General features: G+C 40.4%; 1 protein-coding gene across 1 annotated transcript in view; it reads left to right on the forward strand.

Moving 5' to 3' along the window:
* MND1 (meiotic nuclear divisions 1) overlaps positions 1 to 13,435 on the forward strand; it is a 209,212-nt gene that overhangs the window by 115,401 nt on the left and 80,376 nt on the right. Inside the window, exon 5 of the mRNA XM_069744092.1 lies at positions 12,626 to 12,700. Within this exon, the coding sequence (XP_069600193.1) occupies positions 12,626 to 12,700 (75 nt within the window). The remainder of the gene's footprint in view (positions 1 to 12,625; positions 12,701 to 13,435) is intronic.

Below are 13,435 nucleotides of genomic sequence, written 5' to 3' on the forward strand. Positions count from 1 at the left end.
GTTGAAAATGGTATCTGATCTGTAAGCAGAGCGTAAGGGTATGTGCACACGTTGCCGATTTTGCTGCGGATCCGCTACGGATTGGCCACTGTGGATTCGCAGGAGTTTTCCATGTGTTGTACAGTACCATGTAAACGTATGGAAAACGAAATCCGCAGTGCACATGCCGCGTAAAATACCGCGCGGAAACGCTGCGTTGTATTTTCCGCAGCATGTCAATTCTTTGTTCGGATTCCGCAGCGGTTTACACCTGCTCCTCAATAGGAATCCGCAGGTGTAAAACCGCAGGTGGAATCCGCACAAAATCCGCAGATAATCCGCAGTGCGTTTTACCTGCGGATTTTGCAAAAACAGTGTGGAAAAATCCGCACATGAATCCGCAACGTGTGCACATAGCCTTATAGAGCAGGAGGCGCAGATCAGACTGCCAGACATTTTTGTGGGAAAATTTTGAGTGCAACCTGTATTTTATTCATCAAAATCCCTGATGTCTCTGAGTATAGTAATCCAATGGGCGGTCCTACTCAGTGGTTAACAGTCTTCCCCTGTATGACTGTGCATGTAGACTAGTAGGACCGCCCAATGGATTCATGCTTACAAACATCAGGGATTTGAATGAATAAAATACAAGTTAGAATGAAACTTTTCCAACAAACTACCGTATATATCATTCTGCTCAGCCCCCTCCTCTATCCCGGGCTGCATGTTCTACGTGACCGGTTGCAGTTAAGAGGCACAGCTTTCAGACATCTCTTTATTTTTATCGCCCATGCCTTGGTTGAACCCCAAAACTTCTAACCTTGGAGGCACAACCCGTGCTAATAACAAACTTTTCTTACAGGGAGTATTTTTACAGTTGCCAAGTTTTCTTTTCCAAGCGAAGCTATTGTATTTCCTGCTGTTCATGTTGCAGCAGGAAGATGGACGAATAATACCGAAGGCTTACAGTGATGATCTAAACTAAAGTCCACAGCGTTCCTCCAGACTGAGCTACAGGAAGAAACCTAAAGAGACTCGCATAAATCAGGGTTTTCTCAGCTAGTTTGGGATCATGTATCGAGCGAGTATAGCCTGTAGCGAGTCATGACAAGCCTCCTACAAATTGACTGTGCATTGAGGATCTAATCACTGACTCTCATGGCTGTAGGCAATATCTATTTCAACTAGCTTAGAAAATGGTTAGGAAAAAGAGCATTAGACTATATTTACATACAGCATTTTTTGATACTTTTTTTTTTTATCAAATAAGCTTTGTTTTACAGAAACAGCAAATGTTATGAGATTTCCGAAATGTCATGCACACGTATTTTTTTCCCGATTCCATTTGAAAACTGCAACATGTCATTCCTTACAGTTGTTTTTCAGCGGTTTTGGTGAATAAAACAATTCTTTTAACACTTACCTTTATTGAATTATGAGAGAAAAGTAATACTATCACATGCCAAGATGGCAAAATGACAACAGAAATATAAAATATTTTTTGTAATATCAATAAAAACTATCAGGGTAATCCAAGACAGAAACATAAGTTCCGCACTAAAGGAACAGGATATAGGCTAAATCTCCATGACAACACAAATTGAGAAAGAGATCATAGCCTTAATAAGAATAACAAAAAAAAGAGTAAAGCGGAGAAAAGAAAAAGGCAGAAGAAACACGATGGAGGGCAGGAGGGAGAGATAAGACGTGTGGTGAGCAGGCATGAGGTCCTTTTTCCCCAATAAGGGCCCAGTATTCCTCAGAGGACCCGCCTCCGTGGACAAAGATAGGTATTTTTGCAAAGTTTCAAAGCGCTTTATTTTAGTAATACCTGAACACAAAACTAAAAGAGCCACCTTGTTAGAATGCGGCATTACTGCTGCACAAGGTGGCTCTTTTAGTTTATAACGGCTGCAGGGGGGTGACAGTGGCCCTTTAAGCAGTTCTCATGTACCATTTGGAGTAGTTTTGTGAAGTTAAGTGAGAATGTTAAGTTTATGTCTCTCTGCATTGAGATCCTTAAATGTTTTAGATCTGAGTTGGCCCGTTTAAGGCAGCTTTCAAGGGCATTAGAATGGGGGAAGGTGTGTTAATATTTATGGTGTCTGACTTAGATAAGTTAATTTTAAAGATAGACCATTGTATAAGCGGAACTCTGCCATCAAGTTTGGAAGTGAGATGACTGTGTTGGTGATGAAGAGAAGCAGGTCATCTGCCTCAATCTTGTACAGAGAGCCGCCAATACAAGTACTCATAATGTTAGTATTAGACTTTATTTTCCTGACGAAGCACCCTTGACATGTACCATTGCATATAACAAGCACCTGTGATAAAACTCCATTTACCTTAACCCTGATGGTCGGCTTTATGTATAGTGCAGAAATCCAACACCGTATTTTAGGCCTTAGACCTAAGCTAGTGTCTCATTCATGAAGGACCAGTTTACCCTATCAAAGTCCTTTTCTGCGACAGAAAATACACGATACAATGTTCAATGCCTTGGTACTATTGTCCCTAGCCTTCCTACCTCTCATGAACCCCGCCTGGTATGGGTGGATTATATCCATTAAGGCTGGAGTCACACTTACCGTATAAAAATCAGTCCTATTTTGACGGCCGAGAATCGCACAAAGGTTCCCAAACAGTGATCAGCATGTAATACAATTGCAATGCGAGGATGCGATTTCCTCGCATCTAGTAAGTGTGACATTCCTATGGCATCTGTATGCAATACGATTTTAACAAGCTTTTACATACAGCAGTTCTCTCCATGTAAAAACTCATGTTAAAATCGCATTGTAAAACACAACTGTAAACATCATTTTAATACCAAATAATCTTCTATATGTATATAGATAGATATAGACAGATTAAAAGCTGGCTAATGATCTGCTGTGTATAAAATAGAAATATACACATAGTATGTATGTATGTATATATATATATATATATATATATATATACATATATATATCTAATATATAAAGCTGAATGTGTGTATGTGTGTGTGTATGTATGTCCGGGATTGGCATCTGCACCGTCGTAGTTACAGCCACAAAATTTTGCACAGTCACACGTCTGGAACCCGAGAGCGTCATAGGCTATGTTGTGAGGCAAAATTTTAACCCCGCGCTTTCCAATTCACCAAACAATTTTGCCCCTATCTACATAATGGGGAAAAAAGTGAAAGGAAAAGTGTTGGAGGCGTCGCAGCTACAGCAACAAAATTTTGCACAGTCACACCTCTGGACCCCGAGAGCGTCATAGGCTATGTTGTGAGGTGAAATTTTAACCCCGCGCTTTCCAATTCACCAAACAATTTTGCCCCTATCTACATAATGGGGAAAAGTGAAAGGAAAAGTGTTGGAGGCAAATTGACAGCTGCCAGATGTGAACAAGGGGGACTTAAAGAGTGAGGCGAGGTGGGGCCCCGACATGGGATACTCACCACACACGGGGATATGAACACACACACAAAATGCGCCACACACTACCACGTGCTTGAACACATATTACCCTCAGCACACATTTCACCACACATACACCAACCTCGCCACATAAAAGTCGAAACACAAAAGTCGCTGCTGAGAACTCGCCACCCGCAAAACTCGCCACATGCAAAAACTAGGCTCACGCAAAACTCGCCACAAGTGCAAAACTCACCTCATGGAAAACTCACCACACGCAAAACTTGCACACGCGGAAAAATTGCCACATGCACAAAAGTTGCAACACATGCAAAAGTTGCCTCACACAAAACTTGCACATACTCAAAAGGCACCAGACCTAAAACTCACCACGTGCAAAACTCGCCATGCACAAAACTCGCCATGCGCAAAACTCGCCATGTGCAAAACTTGCTGCACACAACTTGCTACACTAACCTGTCACATGCAACTCGACACACAAAAAGTTGCTACACGCATGTTGCCACACAAAACTCATCTCACAAAAGTCGCTACATGCATGTCGCCACACGCAACTCAACACACAACTTGACATATGAAACTCGCCCTAAAACACACAAGAGTCTGGTATTATCCTTCAAAAATAAAAATCTGATTAATAAGCAGACAAACTACAAGAGCAACAAATGTACCATATAGGAAATACGGCAGCTGTCAGTCACATGACCTGTCTATTATGTCTATGTGTGAGCTAATATATACTGCCAGGGGGGAGGGCTTCCTGATGGCTGGGGATTTATCAGGCTGCCAATTTAGCTTACAAATACTGAGGTAAAAATACTGAGCAAATAACGTGTGAATAAGGTCTAATACAGGAGGAGATGACACACAGGTATATACTATATACAGGAGAGATGACACAGGTATATACTATATAGAGGAGGAGATGACATACAGGTACATATATATACAGGAGGAGATGACATACAGGTATATACTATATACAGGAGGAGATGACACACAGGTATATACTATATACAGGAGAGATGACACGGGTATATACTATATAGAGGAGGAGATGACATACAGGTACATATATATACAGGAGGAGATGACATACAGGTATATACTATATACAGGAGGAGATGACACACAGGTATATACTATATACAGGAGCAGATGACCTACAGGTATATACTATATACAGGAGGAGATGACATACAGGTATATGCTATATATAGAAGATGACATGCAGGTATATACTATATACAAGAGGAGATGACACACAGGTATATACTATATACAGGAGCAGATGACCTACAGGTATATACTATATACAGGAGGAGATGACATACAGGTATGTGCTATATATAGAAGATGACATGCAGGTATATACTAAATACAGGAGGAGATGACACACAGATATATACTATATACAGGGAAGATGACACACAGGTATATATATACAGGAGGAGATGACATTCAGGTATATACTATATATAGGGGAGATGACACAGCAGGTATATACTATATACAGGGGAGATGACATACAGGTATATACTATATACAGGAGATGACATACAGATGTGTACTATATATACATGTTTGTCATCTCCCTTATATACTGAGGTGATGAGGTAAAAATGAGAGGTGTGCGGTGAAAATGAAAAGGTGTGAGTGCAAAATGAGAGGAGTGAGGAAAAATAGTGGAGTGATCCGAAAATGACAGATGTGATGTTGAAATGACAAGTGTTAGGGGGGAATGAGAGGAGTGAGGGAGAAAATGAGAGGTGTGAGGGGGAAAATGAAAGATGTGATTGGGAAAATGAGAGGCGTGATGGGAAAATAAGAGACGTGAGGTGCTATAACTAACCACAGATATTTACTATGCCCAGGCAACGCCGGGCTCTTCAGCTAGTGTATATATATATATATATATATATATATATATATATATATATATATATATATATATATAATGTCAGTAACACACGTGTGAGTATATACAGTACAGACCAAAAGTTCAGACCCACCTACTTATTTAAAGACTTTTCTGTATTTTCATGACTATGAAAATTAGATATTCACACTGAAGGCATCAAAACTATGAATTAACACATGTGGAATTATATACTTAACAAAAAAGTGTGAAACAACTGAAATTTTGTCTTATATTCTAGGTTCTTCAAAGTAGCCACCTTTTGCTTTGATGACTGCTTTGCACACTCTTGGCATTCTCTTGATGAGCTTCAAGAGGTACTCACCGGGAATGGTCTTCCAACAATCTTGAAGGAGTTCCCAGAGACGCTTAGCACTTGTTGGCCAATTTTGCCTTCACTCTGCGGTCCAGCTCACCCCAAACCATCTTGATTGGGTTCAGGTCTGGTGACTGTGGAGGCCAGGTCATCTGGCGTAGCACCCCATCACTCTCCTTCTTGGTCAAATAGACCTTACACATTCTGGAGGTGTGTTTGGGGTCATTGTCCTGTTGAAAAGTAAATGATAATCCAACTAAATGCAAACCGGATGGAATAGCATGCCACTGCAAGATGCTGTGGTAGCCATGCTGGTTCAGTATGCCTTCAATTTTGAATAAATCCCCAACAGTATCACCAGCAAAGCACCCCCACACCATCACACCTCCTCCATGCTTCACGGTGGGAACCAGGCATGTAGAGTCCATCCGTTCACCTTTTCTGCGTCGCACAAAGACACGGTGGTTGGAACTAAAGAGCTCAAATTTGGACTCATCAGACCAAAGCACAGATTTCCACTGGTCTAATGTCCATTCCTTGTGTTCTTTAGCCCAAACAAGTCTCTTCTGCTTGTTGCCTGTCCTTAGCAGTGGTTTCCTAGCAGCTATTTTACCATGAAGGCCTGCTGCACAAAGTCTCCTCTTAACAGTTGTTGTAGTGATGTGTCTGCTGCTAGAACTCTGTGTGGCATTGACCTGGTCTCTAATCTGAGCTGCTGTTAACCTGCGATTTCTGAGGCTGGTGACTTGGATAAACATCCTCAGAAGTAGAGGCAACTCTTGGTCTTCCTTTCCTGGGGCGGTCCTCATGTGAGCCAGTTTCTTTGTAGCGCTTGATGGTTTTTGCCACTGCATTTGGGGACTCTTTCAAAGTTTGCCCAATTTTTCTGACTGACTGACCTTCATTTCTTAAAGTAATGATGGCCACTTGTTTTTCTTTACTTAGCTGCTTTTTTCTTGCCATAATACAAATTCTAACAGTCTATTCAGTAGGACTATCAGCTGTGTATCCACCAGACTTCTGCACAACTGATGGTCCCAACCCATTTCTAAGGCAAGAAATACCACTTATTAAACCTGACAGGGCACATCTGTGAAGTGAAAACCATTCACGGTGACTACTTCTTGAAGCTCATCAAGAGAATGCCAAGAGTGTGCAAAGCAGTCATCAATGCAAAAGGTGGCTACTTTGAAGAACCTAGAATATAAGACATATTTTCAGTTGTTTCACACTTTTTTGTTAAGTATATAATTCCACATGTGTTAATTCATAGTTTTGATGCCTTCAATGTGAATATACAATTTTCATAGTCATGAAAATATTGAAAAATCTTTAAATGAGAAGGTGTGTCCAAACTTTTGGTCTGTACTGTATATCTTTATATTTCACTAGCTGAAGAGCCCGGCGTTGCCTGGGCATAGTAAATATCTGTGGTTAGTTATAGCACCTCACGTCTCTTATTTTCCCATTACGCCTCTCATTTTCCCAATCACATCTTTCATTTTCCCCCTCACATCTCTCATTTTCTCCCTCACACCTCTCATTTTCTCCCTCACTCCTCTCATTCCCCCCTAACACTTGTCATTTCAACATCACATCTGTCATTTCAACATCACATCTGTCATTTTCTGATCACTCCACTATTTTTCCTCACGCCTCTCATTTTGCACTCACACCTTTTCATTTTCACCTCACACCTCTCATTTTCACCTCATCACCTCAGTATATACATGTTTGTCATCTCCCTTATATATAGTATACCTCTGTATGTCATCTCCTGTATATAGTATATACCTGTATGTCATCTCCCCTGTATATAGTATATACCTGCTGTGTCATCTCCCCTATATATAGTATATACCTGAATGTCATCTCCTCCTGTATATAGTATATACCTGTGTGTCATCTTCCCTGTATATAGTATATATCTGTGTGTCATCTCCTCCTGTATATAGTATATACCTGCATGTCATCTTCTATATATAGCACATACCTTTATGTCATCTCCTCCTGTATATAGTATATACCTGTAGGTCATCTGCTCCTGTATATAGTATATACCTGTGTGTCATCTCCTCCTGTATATAGTATATACCTGCATGTCATCTTCTATATATAGCATATACCTGTATGTCATCTCCTCCTGTATATAGTATATACCTGTAGGTCATCTGCTCCTGTATATAGTATATACCTGTGTGTCATCTCCTCCTGTATATATATGTACCTGTATGTCATCTCCTCCTGTATATAGTATATACCTGTAGGTCATCTGCTCCTGTATATAGTATATACCTGTGTGTCATCTCCTCCTGTATATATATGTACCTGTATGTCATCTCCTCTATATAGTATATACCTGTGTCATCTCTCCTGTATATAGTATATACCTGTGTGTCATCTCCTCCTGTATATAGTATATACCTGTATGTCATCTCCTCCTGTATATATATGTACCTGTATGTCATCTCCTCTATATAGTATATACCTGTGTCATCTCTCCTGTATATAGTATATACCTGTGTGTCATCTCCTCCTGTATTAGACCTTGTTCACACGTTATTTGCTCAGTATTTTTACCTCAGTATTTGTAAGCTAAATTGGCAGCCTGATAAATCCCCAGCCAACAGGAAGCCCTCCCCCCTGGCAGTATATATTAGCTCACACATACACATAATAGACAGGTCATGTGACTGACAGCTGCCGTATTTCCTATATGGTACATTTGTTGCTCTTGTAGTTTGTCTGCTTATTAATCAGATTTTTATTTTTGAAGGATAATACCAGACTCTTGTGTGTTTTAGGGCGAGTTTCATATGTCAAGTTGTGTGTTGAGTTGCGTGTGGCGACATGCATGTAGCGACTTTTGTGAGATGAGTTTTGTGTGGCAACATGCGTGTAGCAACTTTTTGTGTGTCGAGTTGCATGTGACAGGTTAGTGTAGCAAGTTGTGTGCAGCAAGTTTTGCGCATGGCGAGTTTTGTGCATGGCGAGTTTTATGTGTGGTGCCTTTTGAGTATGTGCAAGTTTTGTGTGAGGCAACTTTTGCATGTGTTGCAACTTTTGTGCATGTGGCAATTTTTCCGCGTGTGCAAGTTTTGCGTGTGGTGAGTTTTCCATGAGGTGAGTTTTGCACTTGTGGCGAGTTTTGCGTGAGCCTAGTTTTTGCATGTGGCGAGTTTTGCGGGTGGCGAGTTCTCAGCAGCGACTTTTGTGTTTCGACTTTTATGTGGCGAGGTTGGTGTATGTGTGGTGAAATGTGTGCTGAGGGTAATATGTGTTCAAGCACGTGGTAGTGTGTGGCGCATTTTGTGTGTGTGTTCATATCCCCGTGTGTGGTGAGTATCCCATGTCGGGGCCCCACCTCGCCTCACTCTTTAAGTCCCCCTTGTTCACATCTGGCAGCTGTCAATTTGCCTCCAACACTTTTCCTTTCACTTTTCCCCATTATGTAGATAGGGGCAAAATTGTTTGGTGAATTGGAAAGCGCGGGGTTAAAATTTCACCTCACAACATAGCCTATGACGCTCTCGGGGTCCAGACGTGTGACTGTGCAAAATTTTGTTGCTGTAGCTGCGACGCCTCCAACACTTTTCCTTTCACTTTTTCCCCATTATGTAGATAGCGGCAAAATTGTTTGGTGAATTGGAACGGGCAGGGTTAAAATTTCACCTCACAACATAGCCTATGACGCTCTCAGGGTCCAGACGTGTGACTGTGCAAAATTTTGTTGCTGTAGCTGCGACGCCTCCAACACTTTTCCTTTCACTTTTTTCCCCATTATGTAGATAGGGGCAAAATTGTTTGGTGAATTGGAAAGCGTGGGGTTAAAATTTTGCCTCACAACATAGCCTACGACGCTCTCGGGTTCCAGACGTGTGACTGTGCAAAATTTTGTGGCTGTAACTACGACGGTGCAGATGCAAATCCCGGACATACATACACACACACATACACACATTCAGCTTTATATATTAGATAGACCGATAGCAGAATAGCCGGTAGTTAATTTGTCGGCTTCTGTACAATCATTGCAGAAGCCGACAGGATAGGAGACATGGTTTACAAACAGTAAACCATTGCAGAGCAGTTAGATTTATAGATGTCAGTGACTAATACTGTTAGTAGTATGTGTGTGTAAAATTTGGGACCTGTATGTATTTAATAAAAGAATGTTTTCACTGAAAAAACTGGCGTGGGCTCCCGCACAATTTTCTGCACCAGAGAGGGAAAGCCAATGACTGAGGACAGATATTAATAGCCTAGAGAGGGACCATGGTTGTTGGAAGCTCCGGTTAAAAACATTTGCCCCCACCCCAGAAAAGGCACTTAGCGTTTTTTACTTCCCACTGCCCTGTAGTGGTGGCATATTGGGTAATAAGGGGTTAATGTCACCTTTGAATTGTAAGGTGACTTTAAGCTGGTTTAGTAATAGTGAGGTGTCAAAAAGACACCTATCCATTATTAATCCTAAAGTTTTTAAAGGGTTAAATAAATAAACACACACATGCAGAATAAAGTATTTTAATGAAATAAAAGAACACAGTTTTGCCATCTTTATTCTTCTGCCAATCCAAACGATGCCCTCAATTTCCTGAAAAAAAATAAAAAAACAGCAATATACCCATACCTCTCCGGCATACAGTCAGTCCCATGGCGTAATCCGTATCTGGGGGTATATAGTTTACATCCGGGAGTGGTGCTAATGCTACCGGCCCATCTGTAAACTACTGGGTAATGAATAAAATGCTGGGAGCGAAGCTTCAGTGACTAGCGGTGATGTCACAGAAGCTGCACTCCCTCACAGCCTGAACTCAGATGAACTCTTGTGTGGGAAAATCGAAACTGATTTTAAACGCCATGAGAGAATGTTTTTAGCAACTGAAAAAAATGCTGCTTGTTAACATACCTTTATGGTATGACTGTGGCACGTATTTGTATTATTAAACTTTTTTTGTTTTGTTTTTTTTGAGCGTAACAATTTTTTATCTGTATCTAGGAATTCATTAATACAAATTCTTATGAAAACATTAACAGCACATCCTGCACTGAACCCAATTTATTAAATATTGTCGGAGTTGGACCATTTTATACCGACTCTGACTCCACAACCCTGATTACAATAGCGCACGTCAAGTTAGGATATATCAGTAGCATATGAACATTTATTTCTTGAAATTGATGTATTAGAAACAGGGAAGGGGTTAAATTGTAATTATTACTGTGCAGCAGATTAGAGCAACTGCAAAACTGTTGGTCTTTTGGGTTGTTTTCGTATACAGTGTTTTGTATGTATCAAAAAGTGGTCCAAAGAAGGACAGAGGTTTGTTTGGTCCTGGGTTACAAAGTTTCATTGATGAGCATGAGGAATGAAGGCTAGCCCACCCGGTCCAGTGCTGCCGCAGAAACTAGCTATGAGAGAAGGGTGTCGGAAAACAGTGCATTGAAGCTAGCTGGTATGATACGTAGTTGCAGACCCCTGTCCTAGCTGAAAGCATCTACAATGGGGACATGAGGATAACAACTGGACCATGTAGCAATGAAAGAAGGTTGTGTGGTCTGAAGAAGGTTGGTTTACATTATGTGGATGATTGGGAGTTTGTGCTTTACTTACCAGGTGTAACGATGCACTATGGGAAGAAAGTTAGTGGAGGCCTCGGCAATGTTTTGCTGGGATACCTTGGAACTATCAGTCATGTGGATGCCCTTCTAGACTTGTTTAGGAATGGTTGAGAAACATGACGATCACCTTATCATGACGATTTGGCCTCCAAAATCCCCAGAACGCAGTCCAATCAAGCATCTGTGGGATGTGCTGAATAAAGAAGTATGATCCATCGTAGTCCTGCCTCACAGCTCCCCGGACTTGGATCTGTAGCCAATGTCTTGTCACCAGATACCAAACAAACAACATTTTTGTTTTTACATTCTACAGGGTTTCATCAACTTTTGTTGGGACATAAGTATAATTTCGCTACAAAATGCAGTTTCCTGATTGTGTATTGTAAAGCCATTGGTTATTAAGGCTTAGAAATATTATGTTGTCCAAAGGGGTAAAAAGACTATATCCTGCACGCCGCTGCTTTAATAGAGCTAAGGCTAGGTTCACATTAGCGTTTCTGTGCGCAGCGTATCATCAGCATGCGCAAACGCAGGCTTATGCCTGCGCATCATCTTGCACATGGCGCAAACAAAAACGCTGCATGTGCAGGCGGTTAAATGCGTTTTGACATGCGTTTGTGTTTTTTAAGTGCATGGTGGAGGCAGTGACATCATTTTCTGGACATGTGCAGTCTAAAGTGCGCATGCGTATCGAACACATGCGTACGCATGTCCTTGCGTACCCATGCGTTCCCATAGACAGTAATGTGTTTTTTTGATGCCATCGTCTGCATGCGGACGATTGTGCAATTTTTGAAGCCTCAAAAAATGCAACCTGTTGCGTTCGCCGGACACTGCCGCACACCGCGAAATGACGCATCCGCATGCGAACGCATGCAAAAGCTTGTCTCTGCATACACCATGTTAAAGATATGTACACATGAGGCATGCAGATATATGCGGATCATACGCTGCGCACAGAAACGCTAATGTGAACCCGGCCTAACAGAACCCATAAAGTTTACAGTTTCATAGACTGTCCTAGAAATACATAAGAATATTCTGAAAAAGCATGTGATTATAGGTAATTTTTCCCCCCACACACAACAATCTTGTTTTTAAAAAAAAAAAAAAAAAAAAAGATTTCTTGTTTTTATTTAAAAATATATCAGTAAATGGTTTATACATAATCATGTGAAAAAAGAGCATTAAAGTCCATAGACACCATAGATTAGAAGATAATGTGTGCATCAGAATCAGATTCAAATTAGTAACAAAAATCTAGGTTACATTCATTATATTTAAAAGTTTTGCAGCCTCACTACATGTAGGGGATTTGTATGCATTTCAGTGTAATATCATGTATCTTTTTTTTTTCTTAAGACATCTGAAGCAAGTCAGAAGAAAAAGCAGCTAGAGCAAAGTGTTCAAAAAGCTAAAGTTGGACGTCAGGATACGGTACTGATTTCTTTTCATATTTTGTAACTTAATTACAGTCCTCTAATCCAGTAGGTCTCCTTTATTCCAGCATTATTGACTAGACAGATGTCGGATCATTAAACATTTTTGATTGTATGATGGTTATAAAAAAGTTTGGCACTTAATAGTGTAAAAATCCGTCATAAACACAGTGAAGTGTGAAATGCAAACAAAACCTGTCACTTCAGTTTAAATATTACTTTCTCATAATTGGTGATCACCCTTCAGGTTTTCTTTGCTTTCAGATTTCCTTGTTTGTTTCTTTGTTTTTTGCTAACGACAAGTGCAAAATCAGAATTTCTGGACTTTAGGGTATGTGAATACAGTATTTTTTTTTTTTTTTTTTTTTCAAGGAGTATTTTTGTGTAGGTCCACTCTGAAAAATGCATCGCAGATTGCTCAAAAACTCTTGAAAGATTTTTCCTATTCATTTTTTATTGTAAAACAAATGTCCATATGTTCAGTCAGTTTTTTTCCTCTGCTTCATGTTCTGAAAAAATGCCTGGTGGTAGAAAAAGTGCGTGTCCCTTCTTTGGAATGTTTCCTGCTATAAAAACCCTCCAACCTATTCACTCTCCAATTGAAAGGCTGCAAAAAAATACACTTTCAGAAAACAGTGGAGTGCAAAACTCCTTGAAAAACTTCACATGGAAGGAGCGTTTTCTGACGCAGTTCTCAGTATTATGGCTCATACTCATATGCTAGTAAAACGGA

Source organism: Ranitomeya imitator, chromosome 1, assembly GCF_032444005.1.
Source record: "Ranitomeya imitator isolate aRanImi1 chromosome 1, aRanImi1.pri, whole genome shotgun sequence".
NCBI lineage: Eukaryota > Metazoa > Chordata > Amphibia > Anura > Dendrobatidae > Ranitomeya > Ranitomeya imitator.